General features: G+C 38.4%; 1 protein-coding gene across 1 annotated transcript in view; it reads right to left on the bottom strand.

The window, feature by feature from the left end:
- Positions 1-286: 286 nt before the first annotated feature.
- PKHD1L1 (PKHD1 like 1) overlaps positions 287-24338 on the bottom strand; it is a 139158-nt gene continuing 115106 nt past the window's right edge. The window contains exons 60-69 of the mRNA XM_081817137.1: positions 22829-23061; positions 22476-22643; positions 19054-19211; positions 16799-16934; positions 13217-13561; positions 9223-9374; positions 8672-8818; positions 8151-8304; positions 4175-4408; positions 287-481 (exon numbers count right to left, since the gene is read on the bottom strand). Of these exons, the coding sequence (XP_081673263.1) occupies positions 471-481; positions 4175-4408; positions 8151-8304; positions 8672-8818; positions 9223-9374; positions 13217-13561; positions 16799-16934; positions 19054-19211; positions 22476-22643; positions 22829-23061 (1738 nt within the window). The 3' untranslated portion in view covers positions 287-470. The remainder of the gene's footprint in view (positions 482-4174; positions 4409-8150; positions 8305-8671; positions 8819-9222; positions 9375-13216; positions 13562-16798; positions 16935-19053; positions 19212-22475; positions 22644-22828; positions 23062-24338) is intronic.

Genomic DNA, 24338 nt, shown 5'->3' with positions numbered 1-24338 from the left:
CAATCTCATTTCTCCAAAATCCTTATAAATTAGAATGACTTACATCATTGGAAACCAGAGTTTCATGAATGGATAGGGGAAGTCAGATCTCCCAGTACGTACACAAATTCAAAATGCTTCCAATCTGATCCAAGGGTGGGTAAGTCAAAACTGGACAAGCTCTTTCAACAATATAAAGGGTTCCAAGAGTTGTAGGTATAGCAACTTGGACGTGGCACATCTGCTTCCACACCAAGGACTTCTTAAAGTTTTTTTTAATGAAATAAGAACATACAAATACAAGGAATCAAAAGAAAATTTATATTTTGAAGAAATCTGATTTTTGTGATCAAAGCTAATTAGTACATTTTATATATTATAAAAATATGTCCAGCTTATTTTCTTGAAAATGCTATACAGACTTTATCTTCTACAACAAAATAGCTCATAAAAAGCATTTTTGTTTTCAGCCTGTTCTTCAGGACAGCACTTTAGTTGTATCCTGAAAAGTGAAAACAATACAAATATCTTTTTAAAGTAGTAGTAACATCCAGTGTGGTTTAAAATACGTTTCATTCATTTAACATTTCTAGTATTTCATGGTATGGTTAATTGGGCAAAGGTAGTATTTAAAAATAAGTATTTCAAAGTTTACCAGTGTACTTTTAGAATCAGTAATGCACTCTTTTTGTAGAACTGGGGAGAGAGAATAGTGGTGCTTAAACTTTGTATTTTTCACATTCAAGTTGTCATTTCATTTAGTGGAACTCTGTGACCATCTTACAAATAAAATAGTGTCAATTCAGAATGCAGAGTTATAAAAATCCCAGCCTTTCATTTCATTAATAGTTAGTATGGTGTGAATGCATTCCCTTTAAATTCCTATGTTGAAAACCTAATACCCAGTGAGATGGTATTTGGAGGTGGAGCCTTTGGGAGGTGCTTCGGTCCTGGGGGTGGAGCCATCATGATGGGATCAGTGCTCTTACAAAAGAGACCCACAGAGCTTCCTAGGCCCTTCCACCGGTGAGGACGCAGTCTGTGACCTAGAAGTGGGCCCTCACCTGACTGTGCTGGCACCCTGATCTCAGACTTCCAGCCTTCAGAACTGTGAGAAATAAATTTCCATTGTTGATAAGCCACTCAGTCTGTGGTATTTTGTTACAGCAGCCCAAATGGATTAGGACAATGGTGTTTAAATCACCTTATGGTTTTTAAATCACCTTATGCTTTAATTGGAGAATGACAGATTATTTAGGAGCCAAGGAGAAGACCCTTATTGACTTTTCTGTCTGGCGAAAAAAGCCCTAAAGAAAACGCCAGGAACAATATCATTTACTAATGATTTGAAAATAGAATTTTCTGAATTTTATATAATCCCAAAGTTGTCAGGAACAAGCAGGCTGAAAGTCAGTGACGACAATTAGAAAACAATGCATTTAACAAGGAAATAGAAAAAGCACAAAGATATAGTAAGCAGTACTTACACTTTATATTTTAATGCTTCTGAAAAGAAACAAATTTAAGCAATGCCTGTAATGCTATTATAAAATGGACAACTGGTTTTACTTTTATTAGAATTCTGAAGATAAGAAAACTTGCATAAAAATAAAATAACTTGTGTGCTAGTCATTTACCTATGGTCCCTTAGCTCCAAACCTACCCTTCCATGTTCAGCTATAAGAGGCCAGGACTGAGTCTCTTCAAACCATACTTCTCCCTCAACAGCTGGCTCCTAATTAGCTTCAGCCATTGGGAGGAAAGAAAGGATTATTCCTTTCTGTTTGATCACTGTTCTTGAAACCCCCCACCTCCAGTTTTTTCTGCCACTCTTGAACCAGCCTTGATGTATCCCTTCATCCTGACCTTACCTATATTTAAATTTAAAATCTAGTCTTAGCTTTTATTCCTCGAAATTCTTCAGTATCCTTTTAAAGTACTACCCCATCTCAAATTCTTCTTACATCCTTCTTTTAACTTTGATTTTTACTCAAATATAAGAATCTAACTAGGTATCTCATAACTTAAGACATTTATCTTCTTTTGATATTTGGAGATCTGTATTGGTTCTATATAGATCAATAATGATTATTTTTTTTTATTTTTAATTGGGGTGAAATCCATAGAACATAAAATTTTAATCATTTTTAAAGTGGACAGTTCAGTAGTGTTAAATATGTTCACACTGCTATGCAACCAATCTCCAGAACTGTTTTCAACTTCTTAAATCTTATCAGTATTTTTAAAGTGATGCTTTCATTTCATTAATCTATCAGAAGCTCTCCATCATTCCCTCCATTAGATCAACTGCAAATTGATCAGTATCTGCCAATCAAAGCTTTTTACAATTTGCCTATAATACCCCTACTCATCATTTCCCCCTCAGTAGCAAGGAGGCTTTATTCCCCTTTTGAGAGTTAAAAATCAATTAAATCTCATTTTTAGCACCTATAATAAATATGGCTTGTAGTCTTATCTTCTGAGTGCTCACAATTTAGTAAGGAAGATAGATTTGAAGATGTCTAAGTCTAATAAATGTATACCACTGGAAAGGCCAAAATAACGGTATAAACAAAGCACAACTGGAGAACAAGGGAAAGGAGCATTACATGTATCACAGAGAGGGATGGAAGAAGAGAAACCTGATGGAGGAGGGAGATTTTGAGCAGGGCCAGGCAGCATGCCATGAAAAGCAGATCTGGTGAGTAGAGGAAAGCCAAGATGGAGGGAATATGTGGGACAGCAAGCATCTTCTCTAGGAATGATTTGGCACAGGAGGCAGTCTTCAAGACTGGTTTCAGGGACTCTGGGGTTGATTGTAATTTGCATGTAGTAAGGAATCTTCGAGGATTTGACACGACATACTACTGCATGACCCTGTGCTTTAGGAAGATAAGTATGACAGCAATATGGAAGCTAGGCTGAAAGTGAGAAGTTTAGAAGCAGGGAATCCAGGAGGCTACGGTAATAGGTCAAGTAAGTAAAAAAGGAAAAATTTGTAAGTGGAGCAGCAAGACTTTAAAGGAGGAACAGATACGTGACATTATGGATGGAGATTGATGCCCCAGAGCACCTTGAAGGGATGTGGAGCTTGAAGGAAAGAGAGAAGTCTAAGAAGTATCAGCCTGAGAGATGAGAAGGACGACATTGGCATTAACTGGGATGGGGCAGCAGGAAGAAGCACCTTTAGAAGGAAGAGATGAAGAATTCATGCTGAACATGGATAGTCAAAGATGTCCTTTTTCACTCCCACTTTTTGCTTTGCTCCTATCATGCCCCTGTTCTGGAGTACCTTTCCTTCCATTTCCACATTTCATTCATCTTTTATAATCCTGTCTGTAAAGTCCTGCTGCTGATGGGGTGACACCAACAGTCATCCCAATCATCGTCGCCCACAGGGACATCGCCCTCCTCTGAACCTCCCTAATAGTCACCATCTTTGTCTGCCTGCAGTGCTGGTACTAGCATTTGGATTCCCTTTGTGGAACCACATCTCCACCATCCCCAGAACTTCCCTCCATGTGGGCCAGGCCAGGCTAATTAGAACAGAGGATCTGGTGGCCCCAGTGATTGGCCCAAGAATGGACATGTGACCAAGCTAGGTCAATGATACTGCTTCGGGATTTTGCTGAAAGAGTTGAGAAAGAGGTTTGCTCTTTCTGCATTTAGCTACTGGGCTGGTAGAAAGTACATGAAGACACAGGTGGTACCCTTGCATGAGTCTGGGGTGGGGGGTGGTAGTAGAGAGTCTAGTCTGCCTGTGCGTGAATTGACCACCAAGGATCATGGAGCCAAGAGATGGAGAGACACAAGTTTTGGATCATATCATGTGAGTCCTTAGGTCTAGCTACAGCAGAAATCCACACTACGACTGGACTTCTCAGTTGAATGAGATTCACTTCACTGCCTAAACCAATTCGAGCTGAGCTTCTGCCCCTTGTAACTGAAAGAGTCCAACATTCCTTTCCCATTCCCCACATTCCCATGTGCCACTGTGTAATGTGAATGGCATTTCCTGTAGGGTCATCTCACCTCTAGCACGGAAGCAATTACTTTCTCAATGGCCAAGACCTTGTCTCTGTGTTCCCAGTGGTGCCATGCATGGTGGTCATGCCCTCGGTCTCTCTTCAGTAAACGTTTACTGGAACCTCAGTATGTGGAGACGTACATTACAAAAAAGATGAACTACGCTTACCTAGATGTATGTTCAAAATCAAAACTGTGGCCATAAATGCTTCCAAGAGCAACACTCTTCCCATCAGACAGCAAATCACTGGAGCCATTATCTGGGCAGTTGTGCCCACAGCTGACGCCCGGTCACTGCTGCTGTCACCACCGCCACTGGACACAGACTGTGCTGGGAGGCTCAGGGGCCCGGATTCCACCCGGACAGCATCATCCAGTATAAATTCAATCTTACAATTTTTTCCTAGGAAGGAAAACCATCAGAGAATTTGACTTCCTTTTATGATTTGTCTTCACACAGTCCCAGTTGGGTTTTCATTGACTTAAAAATCCTATATAATTCCTCATGAAGTATTTTTGTAAATTGAGCCCAAGTAGATTAGTTTAAGTATAAACAAGTGTAAAGAAGATCTCAGAGTTAGAGTTCCATTTGCCCATCCACTATGGGCAGGCGGAATCTGGGTAGATTTTCTTTCTGTAGCATCAGTACTTGCTCCTTAGGGATGCCTTCTTAGTGCCCAGGACTAGAGAGAGGTTGCTGGAAAGGAGGGACAATAGGGAAGGGAAATGAAGATGCTGAGCCTTTGTTCCATCCCTGGATACTTGACCTAGGAGTAGAGAAGCCTCAGCCTCAGTTGGGGGAGAGGAGGATGGATACTGAACTTTTTATTTTGAAAAGTTTCAAACATACAGAAGAGTTGAAAGAACAGTACAACAAACACCCATATGCCCTCCACTTTGTTTCAGCAATTTTACTGCTTTCCACGTTTCCCTTAAGTCAGATGCTTTTTTTGTGTTGCACGATTGTGACCCTTTCTTTCTTCTTACCTCAGGTAGACAAGTTTGAGGAAACTTGTTAGATATTTTTAGAGTGTGAAACATAAAAAGCTCATCTAAATACTTTTTAATCCATAAGTTAAATCTTCCCACAGTTTTGAACATGAGATAAGCAATACATTTTTCCTTGATATAATTTCTTCTAGGACTAATTGCTATCATCAATAGTGGTTACCACATAGAGTTTGCAATCCTTGTCACAATGCTGAGGTTTTCATTCCTCTCTCTATTACCTTAAAAAATCATTTGTTTTGTTTCTTTTTTTCCCTCCTTCTTTCTCTCTCTCTCTCTCTCTCTCAGAGAATATAATTAGATCTTGACCACATTGTGCTTTCACAAACAACAGCAATGCATTCTATAACTTTCAAGATGGATGGTCATTGTTCTATAGAATTTTCTGCCACCATTACAATCCATGACAATGGCATATTTAAGTCTTTCCTTTTTTCAGTTTGAAAAAAAGTGAATTTTTGCAGAATTTTTCTTAATGATTTTTCTGTGTAAAAAATTTAGGTTTTTTTTTTTTTCTCCTGCAGTACTATGAGGAAGCTCAAGAGAACCTTGTCTTGGAGATGTACTCCATGAAGGAGAACTGAAGAACCCAGCTAAAACCCAGAATCAAAACCTTGGGGATATGACTTCAATCAAGCTAATCCAGTTAAAAATCCAGACATCATTAAGCAGACAGGAGCCATCCCTGCCTAAATTCCTGACCCATACAATTGTGAGCAAGTGAAATGGTTGTTGATTGAGTCATTAGATTTGGGGCTGGTTTGTTATGTATCAATAAGAACAGAAACAAGCACTGTATATCATATAGATTGCTAGGTAAACACATCCTAAATATGATTATCCAGTAGTAATACTATTTTTATTCAGGTTGACCAAAGATGCAGCCTCAGCTGTTTACTACTTTCTTCTTCTTCTACCCTTTTCTCACCTCATTCTCACATCCCCATTTTCTGTGTTAGAAACAACAACCCATACCTCCTGTGTCTGGGTGGCCCCTGCTTTGCTTTTTATTGAGCTATTAGTAGAAGAGGGTGTGGGACCACACTGTCAGGCTCCAGTCTAATTTGCAAGGTGATTTCCCACATGCAGTAACTGGGGGGCTACCTACTAGAAAGAGTTACAAAAATGATGCTTTGTTAATTTTTTCTCATGTACTTTGTTGTTATTACAATTTTATAGTGGTTAATCTACAAACTGGCTAACTGATCTAAAGATAATGAAGAGAAGACTATATTTGTCTTTCTTACTATACACAACCAGGGAACTGAGACCCTACACTTGATGGCAGTAAGAAAGTAAGACAGCGGCCAAGCAAGCAAGCAAGCAAGAGATTAGAAGCAATGGCGGTTCACCGTGGCAGGTCAGATAGACACACTAAGGGAAGCTTTGAACGATGAAGGAAAATTTACTCTATAAAAGGAGAATGATATTTTGTTATCACAATAAAACACCAAAGCCTATATAATTATTTCAGCACTCCAGTGATCTTGGTTATTTTGGAACATTGCTATTTGGAAGCGGTAGTTTGAATAACATGGTCTCCGGGTTGGGTCTTTTCCACTGGGTACCTTTTGGGTCCACCTTCATGGGGAAGTGGACAACTTTCTTCTCACCTAGGGTTCTTGTTAAGTTCCTCATTTCACAGAAAAGGATCCCAGTTCTCCCACCATTTAGGCTGACTCTCAAAGAATTCGGCTCTGCCCTTAACCAGCCAGTGTATAGGACACTCTAACTACTTGTCTAGGAGCACAACTATGGACTCATTGCCATCTGAGTCCCATCAAACACCAGGTTGAGACACTGGTGCCTAGCAGGCAGACCAAACTTGTGTGGTTTAGGGGATCACCAAAGCAAGAAAAAACAAAAAATAAGGAAAATATTTAGGGGAATGATTTGAGCTTTTGATACGTGTTTAATATGAAAAAATCAGGCTATTGTTGGAATTTCTTTTATTTTACTCTTTTTACTTTTATTTTGACTTTTAGTATATATATATATATATGAGAGAGAACAGTGGTAAGAAGTGGGGAGTAAGTACCAATATAACTTTTCAGAAGTTAGGTCCTATAAAGGTCTTAAATGAGCCCAGATGAATGGTAAACAGATTAATGGAAGTCTGTCTCAGGGATAAGCAGTTTATCCACTTCTCTCTTTTAGATACTCTACAATCTATCACCAATAGATATTCTACAAACTATCTGTCTTGGGCTCAGTAGAAAGGCTTTTACCAATTGAAGTTATGCTATCAACCCATATGAAGACAATATAAGAAACATCACAATGGAAGTTATGACTATTTACTGTAATGTTGAAGATATCACTTCATGCAGATTCATTGGGTATACTTTATGAGAACTCATAGGAGACATTTGTTCTGATCTCAGAGCTAGTTGTAAGTCTCCACAACAACTGGTTTGTTTACCTGATGGGCACCGTGGAATCATGATAATGCTTGTTTTCTCCTTTGCATTGTCTTTCAGAAAGACTAGAACCCACTTTTCAGTCCAACTCTGAACTCTTGCATGGGGCATTCAAGTTATATGAGCCTATCTTATCCTCCCTTATCTTTAATTTGAAAATCTATATGTTAACTGTTTTCATTATAAATGTAATGCATATTTAGTGAAAATATACAAAAGTACACAAATGGATAAAAATATAAATCATGATGTAATTTTAATGCATAGCCTCAGATTATGTTTATTTTCCTTAATTGCTTGTTTTAATTCTATTTTGTTTTGCATATTAAATATTTTTTGTAAACTAGATGTTATCTGACATGTTTTCTGAAACAAGATAGAGAGTTCCGATTTTTTTTAAAGATTTACTTATTCATTTTAGAGAAAGAGAGAAAGAGAGAGAGCACGAGCAGGAGGGGCAGAGGGAGAGGGAGACAGAGTCTCAAGCTGACTCCGTGCTAAGCACGGAGCCCGATGCAGGGCTCGATCTCACAACCATAAGATCACAACCTGAGCCAAAACCAAAAGTCAGAGGCTTAACCGACTGCACCACCCAGGCACCCCTATAGTGTTCCAATTTGTCTAATTTATTAACCAGAGTATTATAGAATGCTTTGTTCAATTATAATTGTCCCTGTTTATGGATATATATGTGAAGGTCCAAAATAGTATTCTCACCTGTTCTAAGTACAGTAAGGTCTGTGTAGTTGGCCCAACAGCTGCTAAATGGAATTGTTGTATTTCCACTCAGACCACTGATTTGGTTATTATTGGAGTCCTTTAGTATGGCCTTCAAAGTCAGTGAAGTAATCCCAACTGATACACAATTACCCTAAAGAAAAAAGTAGTAGAGAATTTTAATTGTCCTGTTCCCATGTTTGTTTGTTTGTTTGTTTTTTTAAGATGTGTGAAACTTCATTTTTAAAAATGCCTCATGACAAATTTAAAATCTGCAGGAGCTTCTCTCCCTACCCAAGGAGTTCACGAATATGGGTGGGCACTGGAACAAGTCCACTGAAAAGGAACATTTTCAAAACAGGGGAAGATTATATCCATAGGTATCAGTCCAGCTTTTAAGGGGCAGTGTCACCCTTAAGTTGCCAGTGTTGCCAGCGGACCAGGATTACTGAAATTGGCCCACTCTCCAAGATTTATAGCTTAACTTCTTCACTCAACTAAAGCTTTGAGTTAGAACTTACATCAGAATCTACTGCCTTTACTGAAGGCTGCTGAGAAAATGGCTGTCCTGGCTGAGCGGCAACCGGCTGAGTGATCACTGACAGCGAGGACACAAAGGCCACATGATGAACAGGAAATGCAAATCTTTCAACTGGTTGAGCGGCCACCTGGAAATCAATGGTCATGAGTGATGAAGTGGTTTTCACATGATAAATTAGTCAGGAGCAAATTCATCTTAGCTAGGCTAAGTATAATATGTAGTAATAAGCATAAAAATATGTCCAATATATGAAATAATTTTATTACAATATTTCCTCTGGACCAGATTCATGAAGCATTGTTATAAATATTCAAAGCAAAGCACATTTCATACCAATAAATAATTTTTTAGCAGATATGCTCCTTTTTCAACTATTTTATCATTTTAGTTATACCATTAAATAGCGAGCCAACATTAATTAGGAAGACATGCCCTCTAAATTATTGTATTGAACTATAAAGAGTTAAAAGAAGAAATAAGCAGCAATGTTTTAAATAGCTAAGATGCATTTTTCTAGTTGCCTTTTCTTACCTTAATCCAGGCAGAATCACTTGGGCTGGGGATAGGATTGGTAATAGACATGGAAGAGATATTAAACCCAAGGATACTACTGGTTTTTCCTGTAATTACAGCTTGTCCAAGAGAGCCAGCGATTTTTTGGAGTTCAGATAACTGCATCTGACCTATGGGGAAACAGTAATATCGCATATGGGTTATAAGAATATAGGATTGTGGGGCGCCTGGGTGGCTCAGTCCATTAAGCGTTTGCCTTCAGCTCGAGTCGTGATCCCAGGGTCCTGGGATCAAGTCCCTCATCGGGCTTCCTGCTCAGCGGGGAGTCTGCTTCTCCCTCTGTCTTCTCCCCTCTGCTCATGCTCATGCTCTGTCTCTCTCTCTCAAATAAATAAAATCTTCAAAAAAATAAGAATATAGGATTGTGAGAGTTTTTCTTTTTCTTTTTCTTTTTTTTTTTTTGCACAGCTCCATCCACATTCTGGAATTCTGTAGCTTTTTCACCACCTATGAGCTCAATATGACAAAGTCCTTTGAATGAGCTTAGGAAAATGAAGAACTCAGTAGAATATGTTTTTAAGCTGTAATTAAAGAAAAACCAAAGGTAGATAAAATAAAGTGAATGAAAGCCTAGTGGAAAAATATACGTCTTTTAATTTAATCCTTTCCCATGCCATTCTTTATTGAGGAGTAAAGCACCATCATGCAAGTGTATCATCACGTACCATTTTTTAAAAAGAGAGTTTTAATTTTGGAGTGTAAGAATAATTAGCATCATCGAATTTACACAATGTGTATTAGTAAGTTCTGAAGTTAACACTACATTATTCACAAATTGTTGCTTGCTCTAGATGTGGATAAATTTCAAAGTTAATTTTAACACTACAGGCCATTTCTATTGTCTTTGTCTAGCTTGGCAGGCCCTCTTACACTTACTGGCCTCACCGTGCTCCGTACCTAAGAAGTGGCACCTCTATTCATCATACTCATTTGTCAGAGCCTGGCACTTTTGCCTGATCCCTTCTTCTACTTCATCTCTCCTCCACACCATATAACCAGTTACAGTTTCTAGATCTCTCTGTCCCCACTGTCTAAATCCTAGTCAAAGCCATCATTTACTAAAACAACTTTTATACTGGTTTTCTTGCATCCATTCTGTCCTTCTTTCACTCCATTCTATACATTGTAGTCCGAGAGACCTTTTAAAAAACAACTGTATCCAGGATCTTTTTGGTGTACTGTAAGCCTTGACAACAGTTCCTACCTAGTTATCCAGCACCTTCTATATCCAGAGGCCTGCCTTGAGGACCATGCGCATTGCATTTCCTCCATTAAGGCTAAACCATGAAGCTTAGTGTGCTCAGGAAGAAGGAGGCAGCTGATCTCACATAACACTTTGAAAATCATGGTCTTAGGGAATTTCGTCCTGTCAGTTTAACACATCTCTTTTGGCTGACTCAGACCCTCTGGACAAATGATTAATCTTTCAGATTTCTTCTTCTCCCTCCCCTCGCCCCCCTTCCATATACTCTTCTCCAAATGGCTTTCCAGATATGAGGGCTCATGTGACCTAGCAGCAGCAGGTACAAAGAGGCTTCATATCCACTGACTGCTACTACCACTTGTCCTCACTGGTTTTTGGTGCAACGTGGCGGGTCTGACCTGCCTGCACTGTTAACAGATTTTCTCCGACTACCTGACATGTGAAGGCATCCATTTCTGCTGACTGCCACCTTAAGAAACCAAAGTCCTTAACCTGAAGAGTTTTTACTCCTGACCAATCTCTGTTTATCCAGAGGTCCCCTCAGTACTTCAGTAACCCCTTTCTATGAATCTGGGAAAGCCAGGATACCCTGACCCATGCAAAGGCTGTGGAGAGCCAGCAAGCAGTATTACTACATGCACATCTTCCTTGCCAATGCCCGATATTTTGCTGTGAAATCCCTCTATGCCAAGTTGTAGGACATTCTTGAGATTTGAAACCCTATCCCAGAATATGTCTGAGAAACATGCCATTAGCCTGTCCCTCCGACTGCCCCCATCTCCAAGTTCTTAGACTGTCTTATACCAGTCTGGATAAATCTAACAAAATAAAACTGCTTAAAGGGGGCAAGGAGATGGAAGAGGTCGTGCATGAAGAAATTTAGATCACATATAGGAAATAAGTCAGTTTCTTTGGACATCTGAGTGGCTACATGGCCTTACAGGACCCCACTACATGTAAGGGCTTACTAGGAATTTCTAAGAGTTGGTGAACCATCTATACATGTACCATGGAACCATTAAAACTCCTAGAATAAATGAACTGACTGTGTTGAGTCAAAAGCCATGACCCTCTAAGTACTAGGAAGTATGGAGCTGATGAAGGAAAGTAACCTATGACTGGGTAGAGAACATCATGGGAGATTTCGTTACAACACAAGCCTATACTTCCTGTTTCCTTCAACAAAGAGAGTTGATCAGCATCTCCCTCCACTCCACAAAGCCTTTCCACAGGCTTACTTCTATAAGGGAAGAACCTCTGTCTGCCTAGCTGGTAGAACTCCAGAACAGTATGTGGCAGGTGCACTGGGTCAATCCTTGGAAGCAAACCTCCTGGGGTCATGAGTGATGACCCCTAAAAGCAGAAGGCGAGAACTTCACCCAGTATCCAGGGTGACATGTAAGAGAGCCCCAGGCGTTAAGGAAAAAGATGCTGAAGAGAGATAAGGCAGATGCAGATTTTTATGAATCTGAAATTTATACAGTTTGGAGGCTCTCTTTAAGAAAAAGAATGAGGAAAAGTCTTACTTCTGCAACTTTTATAGTAACAATGATTGGGTCATATTATTAAATGGACCCTTCTCCCAGGCCCCTCCCGTGACTTGTACAAGTGAAAGGCCTTGAAGCTTAAGCTTCGTTAGCTGGATGGTAATCTTCCTCTGACACGGATCTAGGTCTCATTTTTTTGGAGATGGGTGTGCCTAGTTAAGACTTGTGCTTGACTACTGGAGGCATGGCTGGGAATGCATGCTGGGGATGGATGCCAAGAGGCCAGGAAAGTTCAGCTGCACCTCAAGACAGGCTTGTGCAGGGCAGAGAAGAGCAGAGAAGACCCCCTACCCTGTAGCAGAGACTATGAAAACAAGAGGCAATGTGGGGGTCTTGGTATTCCGATACCAACTTAAGCAGGTAGAAAGGAAAAAATTTGAAGGGCTGAGCATTTACCTAAATGCTCAAACTGAGTCACTCTAAGGAAATAATTTAAAGAGGCAAAGACCTCTGATGAGACAGGTGAGCTTATTTTTGTCTCTGATAACTAGAAAATGGGGATATGGAGAGTGAGGGACAGAGAAAAGTGGGACAGCTGGTGACACTGATTGGATCAGTCATAGGAATTAAAGATAGAAGATATTCCTGCACATTTGCATTTGTTAGGGTAAATCTGTGACTTTACTACAACTCAGAATCTCCAACGGTCTACTCTTTTCCTTAGGAAAATATCCACAGTCCTTTTAGCTTAGGAAGAAAAGAGCTTCTTTTGGTTTCCCATGATCTAGGTAGGACCTGCCTAATTCTCAATTTCACCTCCAGTAGCTTGCCCTTCCTGGCTCCTGCCACCACAGACCAGTGAGACCTTCTCCAGTTCTTCTTATGTCCCGCTTCCACCAACTATTTCCGTAAACTTGAACATTCTTACCTTCCTCTTTTCATTGACTGACTATGCTTAATCTCTCAGCTATAATCTCAATTACTTAGGTCACCTCTCAAATCTTTTATATTAGGTCAAATCCTCTTGTTGAATTTACTAATTGCTACAATAATGAAATAGAGGCTAAAATTCCTTCATAATTCCAAAATAGTTTGGGATTACAGGAGTAGAGTAGGGAAAAGGGTCTCTAGGCCCTTACAGGGTTCAGGATATGGGGTTGGCGGGACTTCCTGAGCCCAGGTTTACCAGGCCCTGATAGGGTTATTTGTGAATGTGGATCTGGTATTACGTTCTTCCAACTCAAATGTCTACTCTTCATACCTGCAGTATCATTGCTTATGAACTGAGGAGGAGGATCTCCAATCTCCAATTCCACTGTGAGTCCCATCGATCTCTTCCTTCGCAGACTCTCCCCTGGTATTATTTTGCTGACACGGATTTTGTCACTTGGTATCTTTAGGAACAAGGCAAGATTTCTAACCAGATTATGAGAGCTATAGAAGTCATCTTCTGTTACAGCAGGTAATTGGAAAGAAACAAATATGACTGCAGTGGTGTGGATTTCAACAGGTATAGTTCCTTTAACCAAAAGGTAAAGCATCTGGTAGGTTCTATCAAAGTAGTTTTCACCAAGGACAGTGGAATTCAGGTTAGGAAGGAATTGCTCTATGAAGGAAAAAAAGCCAAAACAGCACCGTTAAAAATACCTATGTTATCACAATTACCATGTAGTATTTAATATTTGTTTAAATGTAGGAAATTCTGAAAAGATTCAACATTATTCTTCCATAGGAAAGTATGCATATTAAAAACAAAAACACTTACAGAACTGGCATGCAAAATTAAAGTCAATACCATTGATCATCACTATACATTATATTTATTTTAAAAACAATTAGCTATAGATACAGTATAAATGAGAAATAAAATCAAATTATGAACCCAGGAGCCTATATTGTACTGGTAACACTGTTTACATGTTCAGAATTTTAAAGCCTCTACCAAAGGCATTTGGTAATTTAAAAATGTAAATTTAGCTTTAATAGCCATCTAGTTTATGCAGTACTATATATCAACTCTTAAGGAGCGTTTACAATTCAGTGCTTCTATTTTTACCAAGAATAAAAATATGTAATACAAATGAAGTATATACTAAAATATCTCAGAGGGATTTTATGCCAATGAAGCAGGTTTACATTTCAGCCTGAAAAACCTTTGGTTAATGCAAAACAAATTCTACTAGGGAACTGACTTTTGTAAAAGTGGCTGAGATTTTTATATATATAAAATGAATGAATATATATATGATTTTATGGCAGAGTATCAAAAATGTCTTAAGAGTTTATAAATCTACTAACACATACTGAGCCCAGACAAAGGCTGAATCATATAATAGTACTGGAATGGGACATGTAGCTTCTTACCACATTTCATAGTGAGGCTTACTAAGAGAAATAAATTTAAATTTTAGGAAGAAGATATTTCTTATGAATGTAATAGACATTCATAGCAGTTGGTATTAAGAAGCCATTTCATTATTACCATGTATTTCTTTCATATCTACTAGTATAAGTTCTAGATGCAATTTGGTTTAAACATTCTGTGAATCTGAAGAATGTGCTTTTATATTATGAATTGAAGCTGCTCTCAAACTACATTTAGAGGGGGCATGCACCATTTATCCTAGGTAACTTCTCCATGTCTTCCACAGTAATGGAAGGAAGCAGAGACATACATAATAAAACAGAATATTTAGAATTTGGGGAATCTAAAATAATATGTATAGGGGCACCTGGGTGGCTCAGTTATTAAGTGTCTGCCTTCAGCTCAGGTCATGATCCCAGGGTCCTGGGATCGAGTCCCATATCGGGCTCCCTGCTCAGCAGGGAGCCTGCTTCTCCCTCTCCCACTCCCCCTGCTTGTGTTCCTGCTCTCGCTATCTCTCTCTGTCAAATAAATAAATAAAATCTTTAAAATAAAATAAAATAATATGTATAGATTCATAATACAGGGAAGTAATTTTGCATTCGAAGTGTCAAAGCAAAATGTTCATTTAAAAGCAATGCTGTATCAGAAAAAATATTTATATAAGAAGGTGGTAGTAATAGTGTTTTTCAGCCCTTCAACACTTACGTAACCAATTCCCTGTATTAAATACTGTTTGTTGAGACAGTTTCTATTTCGCCGATTTGAATGTTAGAGTACTTGGTACCAAAAGTGTTGTTTTTAAAAAGAATTAAAATGAATGAAAATTAAGCTGTAAATACGGGTAGTTATTTGTATATAAAAAGTGATAACATGGACTCTCGTAGCTTATAAGGAGGCAATATGGCATAATGATCAAGTGAATGTCTTCTAGAGCTAGACTCTGGGTTCAAGTCCTTGTTCTGCCCTCACCATCTGTGTATTACCATGGACTGAACTGTGCCCCCCTCCCCCAGATTCACATGTTAGAGCCCTGACCCCCAATGTAAGGGTATTCAGAGATGGGGCCTTCGACAAGTCACTGGCCTTAGATGAGGGTGGGGACTTCACGATGGATTAGTGCTCTCATAAAAAGAGATACCGACCGCTTGCTGTAGCTCTCTCTGCCTGCGAAGAAACAGTGAGAAGGCAGCCATCTGCAAGCCAGGAGGAGAGCTCTCACCAGAACCTGACCCCACTAGCACCCTGACCTCATACTTCCAGCCTCCAGAACTGTCAGAAAATAAATTTCTGCTTTTAAGCCACCCACTTCATGGTATTTTGTTATGGCAGCTCTCAGAGCTAAGGCACAGACTGAAGCAAATTGATTCACCTCCTTGTGTCTCAGTTTACTCATCTGTGCCTTGCTCCTAGGGTTATTATTAGAATATAGTAACAATGAGTTAGGATATACAAAGCACTTAGAATCAGTGCCTGGCACATAGTAACATTTCTGGAAGCAGTAGCTATACAGACTATTAGTAGAGATAGGACTGGCTCCATGGACAGTAATGGATGTGGGTTATCCCTTCATACTCTCATGTCTAGCTGATGTCATGACCTACAGCACACATTCATATAGTTGTTAACTTAGATTATGGGGCACATCTAAAAATGATAAGAGCACATGTGGAATGGGATGTGCTGGCCTTATTAGTACCCTGTTTAAGAAAAGGACTTCCATGAGCAGATAGAAATCCTGGTCTTGCAAATATTGGTAAATGGGTGAGTTTAGCCTTTTCCATGTATTTCATTTATTTATTATTTATTTATTTATTTTTTATTTATTCATGAAAGTCAGAGAGAGAGAGAGAGAGAGAGAGGCAGAGGCAGAGGGAGAGAAGCAGGCTCCCCGCCTAGCAGGGAGCCTGATGCGGGACTCGATCCCAGGACCCTGGGATCATGACCTGAGCCGAAGGCAGACGCTTAACCATCTGAGCCACCCAGGCGCCCCCCATGTATTTCACTTAAATCCAGAGTTTGTTATATTGACTTCATTATGTTCAGTTGATGTTATACTAGCTTTCTTGGCAATACTTCTGGTAACTGCCAATTAATTTTGGCTCTGACCTCTATGAAACAGAAGTAAAGCAGAGATAGGGTAAAAATTCTAAGTCAAATCTCCTCTGTATATAGGAATAGCTGAACTACATGTAGAACGTAAATGTTCTCAGGGGGAAAAGGAATGTGCATGATACACAAAAGCTTCTATCTGCATGTGCGCAGGTACGTAAGAGTTCCATCAGGAATAATCTTTCAGGACATGTATGTCATAAATGAACACATCTCAGAATTTGGTGGATCGTGGCTAACAATATCTTCTCTTGTGCTCATCAATGGCTAAGGAACTAAAAATATTAATAATGAAACATTACAAATAATTTTATACATAATTAAGTCCATATGTAACGTGTATCCTTTATTTTTCTGAGGAAATACCTGTGTACAGATGTCTTTTAGGTTCACAGTATTTCTGTTGAGGGTTCCATACTGTATTTTTGGGGCAAACCAATGCATTGTTCACATAGACATCCAAACGCTGAAGCGTGGGAAAAAATATTCCTACCACCACAGCCTGTTAAAAAATAAACAACATTTTTGTTTCTTATGAGAACAATGAAACAGAATATTTAGAATTTGGCACTTAAAAATGTCCTTCAACTATATATACCTTCTATAAAATAGTATAACTAAGTTTTATGGATTGATGATAAATACTGAGTTAAAATTTGTAAATGGCCTTACATTCAACCATTCATACAGACGTTATAACTTAACTCTTAACTGATGATTCTTAGTAGAAAAGCATAATGTAAGAAAGAATTATTAAAGGAGTATCTCTAAAAGAAACATTTCTTTTAAAAGATAACAAAGTTCCAATACAGGCTTTCAACTCCAGGGGCGGGAGGAAACAGGGAATTTAGCAGTGCTCTATAATGCAACCACACAAAATTAGTTAATGTTGAAAAAAAATGCTTACCTCTGAGACAAATTTGGTAGTAAGACTGATAAAAATTAGTCAAAATAACTACCCTCTCTGATTCAATTTTGTTCATTTTCCATGTTTATACTCCTCACATCTCACGCTACAGGTATAATCATAAAGTAAGGAAGGAGACTAACCTTTACAAGGGCAGAGAGAAATTAATAAGGAATCTAATAAGCTATACATAGTTTTGGAATCTTCTTTTGAGATTGTCTTCAGTGGCCCAGGACATTAACAGTCACATTACTTTGTAGTTATTTTTAAAATTAAGAATATTCTCTCCCATTAAAAAATTGAGGGCCTATCTAAACCAGGCCCTATTCTAGGGCTGTCATAAGCCCCTGCTCTCTTTGAGCCATATTCTAGTGTGAGGAGAGAGACAAATAAATAGTAGCAATAATAAGCAAAATATGAAGCATGTTAGAAGGTGGTAAGTGCTATGGAGAAAAGGAAAGGTAGATCAGAGTATGAATAATTGGGAGAGCCAACTGAGGTGGGGTGAACAGGCTAGGCCTGTTGGAGGAATGGGGGGGCAGTTAGCCACCTAGTGTAGAATGTTCCAGCCACCCTGGAAGGGGCAGTTAGCCACCTAGTGTAGAATGTTCCAGGCAGACTCAACATCTGGAACAAAGGCCCAGGTGGTAACAGGTGGCGGGTGGTCTGGAACAGCAAGGAGCCTGGTGTAGCTGGAGGAGTCTAAGTCAGAGAGCTAAGGATGTGAGGACTCTGGCTCTTGTACAAAGCCCAATGGGGAAATTACTGCAGCGTTTGGGGCAAGGAGTGACCTGGTGTGACTTAGATTTGGAAGGTCTCTCTGTGGCTCCTGAGGTGAGAATAGACAATAGAGCAGGCAGAAGCAGAGCAGTGGGATGGGCTGGGAGCCAATTGCCTTATTCCAGGGAAGAAATAATGTTGGCTCCAAGTGGGTGGTAGCAGTGATGGTGGTAAGAAGTGGTCAGATTCTGAATATTTCGAAGGGACACCCAACAGGATTTGCAGATGGACTGGATGAGGGATATGACCCAAAAAGAGGAATCAAGAACGGGTCCAAGGTTTTATCTCCAGCAACTGAAAGGCTGAGATTGCTATCATCTAAGAAGGGGCAGGGGTCTCTCTTTGCTACTGTTCTCTCTGCTTCATCTTATCCACACCCTTTCTTCACATTCATAATACTCTGGGACTTTCGAGTCTCATACTCTTGGAAAAAAAAAACTCAATTATGAGACTATTGTTTAACCTCATACTCTTTTCCCATTGACACAGTATATATAAACTTAACTGTCCCAGCTGAGTTCAGTTAATGGCAAAGATTTGATATTATTGAAGATATTTAAAATAACGTGCTGTGATCTCTGAAGTAAATTCCAAGGGTGTATTCCTGAAATATATAAATAGCAGCATGGAAAAATAAATATATAATTCCAGTAACCAATTCTGGATGTGCACTATGTTTATATAAAAGTTCAGGTTTGCTACCAATCACACAAATCATAGCCCTCACTGTCATGATGGGGGAAAGGTGTTTGGTATGCATATGTGTTCTCAGGCTGATGAAAACTTTCTGGACTAACAGTATTTTTAGTCGTACTCTGATGATCCTCATGACGATGTTCAAGAGAACAGGGGAGGAGATAAATCCTTAGCATATAGAAATAGATGTCAATAACCAACACCAATAACTCAAGAAATTATTTCGATCTTGTGTTACCTTTTTATGGTCAACATTAAGCAATATCAGTCGAAGATTCTGAGGACTAGTGCCAGTGAAGTAAATTTCATAATATTTGTTCAGCGCCACAATGCTATGAAACAGGGACAGCCTTCTCTGGCATGTGTATCCAGCACACCAGCCATGATCCTGTGGGCCTAAAGCCACATATATGAAAGTTCACATTCCATATTATGAATATTATTTAGCACAAAGTCTGAAGACTAACTGTATTAAAAATAAATTGCACAAACTGAGGGTTCTAGAGGGGAGGGGATGGGGGGATGGGTTAGCCTGGTGTTGGGTATTAAAGAGTGAACGTATTGAATGGAGCACTGGGTGTTATACGCAAACAGTGAATCATGGAACGCTACATCAAAAACTAATGATGTAATGTATGGTGATTAACATAACATAATAATAAAAAAAATTAAATTAAAAAATATAAATTGCAGGGTCAAGTTCAGCATTTGCATCCATTATCCATCCACCCATATATCCTTAGCTTAAAAAGAAGGCAGGGAAGCAACTCCTCCCTACGGCCCTTACTTTTATACTGTGTAGGGTAAAAAAGGTAAGTAAATGTGTTAAGTTTGCACTGGAAGGGTCCTTGAAGGAAATAGTAGGTTTATATGATTCTCTACTTCAACAATCCTATTTAAGCCCAGGCCCCATGCTAAGAAAGAAAATGCTTTGATCCCTTCTCCTACCTATCAAATGTGAGTTTAGGTGGGGAGCCAACTTTCTCAGACTCTTTAGTGAGAAATACGAGGTTACAGAGTTAATTTTTTAAAAACAGAGCCTGTACTTGGAAATGTGGACATTTGTATGGCTAAATCATGGATTCATTAATTTTTTCGCTCACTCATTTCTTCATCAGTTAATTTGTAAATTCAACAAACTCTTAAGTTTGCTTTTTATGAAGTCTTTAATCTTCCTCCATTGTTATTTTAATACCTTTTTGTTTAAGACTGTGATTATAGACACCACTGGAGGGTCAACATCATTAACGAGCTGAAGCAATCAGAGAAATAACACTCCAATAAACCCTCTAAAAAGCCAAAGACAGTTGATGCTTTTCTACCTGAATCCAGACATTTCCCCAGAACAGGCATAACATGACTGTTGTAGCAAATTTCTCTATTTCACTTCAGTTTTAAAGTGGCTGGGATTATAAAACACTGAGTGAGATATGGAATGATACATTTTCTTGATGTATTTATTCATTAGCTTTGCTCAATTTCCTGGCTTACCTGGAATTCTTACCAATATTTATAACTGAACTTCAATCAAATTTTAAATAAACATAAACTTCTGAAGCTCAAGTAGAATATCAACTTTCTCTTAGCATCCCAAATGTAAAATCTACTTTTAAATGAACCTTCTTTGTGCGTTTTGAAAACAGAAAGAAATTTCTACATATAAAATGAAAAATTTAGGGGCGCCTGTGTGGCTCAGTTGGTTAAGTGGCTGCCTTCGGCTCGGGTCATGATCCCAGGGTCCTGGGATCGAGCCCCGCATCAGGCTCCCTGCTCAGCGGAGAGCCTGCTTCTCCCTCTGCCTCTGTCTGCCGCTCTGCCTACTTACGCTATTTCTGTTAAATAAATAAATAAATGAAATCTTTAAAAAAAAATGAAAAATTTAGAGTAGCAAAGCCAGTTTTTAAAAATAAATGAAGTATTCAATAACTTTTACCTTAGGATTTTTTTTTTTAAGATTTTATTTATTTATTTGACAGAGAGAGACACAGCAAGAGCAGGAACACACACGGGGGGCGGGGGGCATGGGAGAGGGAGAAGCAGGCTTTCCGCGGAGCAGGGAGCCCGAGCCAGATGCGGGGCTCGATGCAGGGCTCAATCCCAGGACCCCGGGACCATGACCCGAGCCGAAGGCAGATGCTTAACGACTGAGCCACCCAAGCGCCCCATACATTAGGAATTTTTTTTCACAATCTAATGCAGTTGCATCTTATGCTTCAGTGATTCTTTCAACATCTTCATAATTTTTGCGATCCTATCGTTTACTTAAGACTTTTCTTTAAATTAACACTCTTAAAAATTTATTTTTAAGAGAAATGTCATGTCACTATTGTAAGTGGAAAGCTTGTATTGCTTTTCAGAAAAGAAAAATGTAAAAACAAATAGAATAAAATCTTTCTCCAGCATATAAAACAGAGCAATTTGAAAACATCTCCATTATTCACACTGACTGGTCTAAAGATCTCCCACAAGCTCTCTGCTTTGTAAGATCTGAAAGGCAGCACTTGAAACTGGGTTGACTGCAGGCCAGAGAAACCAGGCAAATTGCATGTTGCAGGCAACAGAAGTGAGGAGAGACTTGAAATCATGTAATTTTGGGACACCCCTGATTTAGCTCATTCTATTCTCTTTAAAACATTTTTTTTTGCATATCACCATTTCTTTGGATGTTCTTTAATTTCCCTGCTAACACATTTTATTTTATTTTTTTAATTTTTTTTGCCATTTTTTAAATTATGTTATGTTAATCACTATACATTACATCATTAGTTTTTGATCATTAGTTTTTAAAACACATTTTAAAAAATGAATATTTTTGTGAGGTACTGGCTATTTTGTTGAATCTCAGGATATTTTAGTCCATGTTTTGACACTGCCAGGGCACAGAAATCTTTCTGATCCAGGTTACATGACCCTTTAGCACTGGAAAAACTCTTTAGCCTTCTTAGGGACTTACCTTTGAGCCCCCCACACTATTTCAGGGTAAAACAGTAAGTCCCTGCCCTCTATTTTCTGCAGCTCTTAGAAGTTCATCTTATTTATTCAAAAAGTCCTGGACTCCTAAGTTGATCTGAATTCTCATGGAGACCACTGCCTTCGCTCTCTACTAGAGCCACCCATGGCCAGAATGTAAGGAGCCTAGACTCTGAAGCTTGCCAAGATGTTCTTGACAGTCAAAGGAATCAGGAATGAAAACAAACAAACAAACCCCAAAACACATTGATTCTAGAATAAGTCTTAGAAGGATTCATGAAAATAAAAACCGAGTAGGCTGAACAAACCTTCTCAAGTACTCCAAATAATACATTATCTGTGTTTTAATTTATGTAAGGCAAATTGTCTTTTTGGAGACAATCAGGCCAATTTTTCCTTAAAATATTTATGCCACCTAATTAATATAGGTATGAAAATCAGTCAAGGAATAACTCTCCTCTTCTTCTTCTAATGGTCAATTTGGAATAACTATCCTGGCTTTCTAATATGGGAATCTACTGAAGCATTAAACAGCCCTCCTGCACATAGATCTTTTCTTACAAACAGAAGGAAAAGCAGTCCTGATGTTTGCTAGTTTAATGTGATAAATAATTTGTGAGACGTCTCCATGCATGTAATAAATAGTAAATGCTTTGAGTAACTACTAGCTTGTTTACACTGAACACATACCATTAATGAGATCAACATAACCATTGCTCACTACAGCCACCGGTGAGAGTCTTCGAGTTTCTGTGTCAGAATCCAGGCTTTCAATAACCATCATTGCATACTCCATCCCAAAACACCGATAGCTCTGCCATTGTGGAATGTATTTACAGGTTGAATCTCTAATAATTCCTAGAAACAGGTATATACATCTTAGAAAGGAAAAGCAATCTCTCCAAAAACATCCATGTACTTTTTCTTTTATGTAAGATTAGTAAGTAGAAAATATGTTATTGGTTGATTACCCCAATTACTAAAAATAAAAGATATATTTTGTTTCACAAACTTGAGGACTGACAGGAGAATATCCAACTAACCTTTGTAAGGTGCTTTCTCAGTGACAGGAATTCTACTTCCATTTGGGAATGTGAGCATCACCTTAGGAATCCTGTAGTCTCCAATTCCAAATTGACTATTTCCATTCCACTCATATTCTGCTTGAGGTATCACTGAACCAGAATTTCCCAGAAAAGAGCCGTCCATATCTCTAAGAAAAGATTTCCTTTTGGCATCACAAACCATGTCTACACAATCAGCTGGATTCACCTTACTGTGGAGAAAAGGCAAAACACATGAATATTTATATTTAGTATCCTTCCCCTGTTTCTAGAGAGCTGAATTTCAGTTGGGTGTTTGATAAGAGAGTATCCAAAGTTTTTTTGATTGATTGAATCTTATCATTTCAGAAAGGATTAAAGATGGGACCAAGTCACATATGTAATTAGTATTGAAATAAGGTCTGATTTTCCATTCTGTTGGTTTGTTATATTATTATTATTAATTCATTAACATTTCAAAAGGACAAGTTATACCTGTGAGATATAAAATTAGAGTTCCATTTTGTTATTCCATATTTTGTTAAATGATAGATTTCAACCTTGTGCATCGCTCACAGTATACCAACATTGCCCCATTGAGCAGGCCAACCGTTAGTCTGTTGTGTCGGACATACAAAATCCCTGTGTTGGAAGTCTCTCCCTTCCTTTTTTCACGGGTCTTTAAAATTTATAAAAGTATTGTATGCTTACCATAAAATAATTTAAATACTTAAAGTTCAGTCCCCTTATCTCAAGCTTTTAGGTCATCATCAATTGCACATTATGTGTATAATATTATATAGATTTTGTTTATGTATATACAAACAGATATACTTGGATTATTATTGCTATGTTACATATTTTAGTAACTATTCTGTAAATACCCAAACTGTAAGAGATGAAATACTATATACTTATCATGTAGTTCAACCATAGATAGCATTCCACCTTCATCTTGAGCTACCTAGAGTGTTGATTGTTAACTGGTAATAATAATAAAATAGATGCTTAATTTGCAATATACTGCACATTACATAGTATACAGTATAGTTATACTATGTCATGATATATACTATGGGGAAATATAACTTATTCCGAAGTTATAACAACAAAATAATAGTGGAAAGCTCAGAACTATTAGGTAGTGTTTAACATCTCTTTCCCTTTTTGCTGTAAGAGAAACATGAAGGGGTAAGTTGCCCTTTATTGTACAATAATAGCTTTGGAGATGACTTGAATAAATATTTCTGTAGCTCATGGGTTCTTTGTGTTCAAGTATGTGAAGATGCTACTGTGAGCAAGTCTGTAGGTAGAGTACCCAGTGGCACTTTTATATTATGACTTAGAGCTCTATCTTTACTTCATGTTACAAAGAAACAGAGCCTAAAATGTAGATTTTTGTTCAAGTGATTTATTGAAGGAATTCTCTCAAAAAAGAAGGAGAGAAGCCACATAGGACGAAGGAAAGAAAACGAGATTTCTATGGTCTGTGGACTGGCTTCATTCTGAT

The sequence above is a fragment of the Leptonychotes weddellii genome, chromosome 4, assembly GCF_054177405.1.
Source record: "Leptonychotes weddellii isolate Sample4059 chromosome 4, ASM5417740v2, whole genome shotgun sequence".
Classification (NCBI taxonomy): Eukaryota; Metazoa; Chordata; class Mammalia; order Carnivora; family Phocidae; genus Leptonychotes; species Leptonychotes weddellii.
Note: the sequence above shows the minus strand (reverse complement) of the source record. Positions and strands in the feature narration are given on the sequence as shown.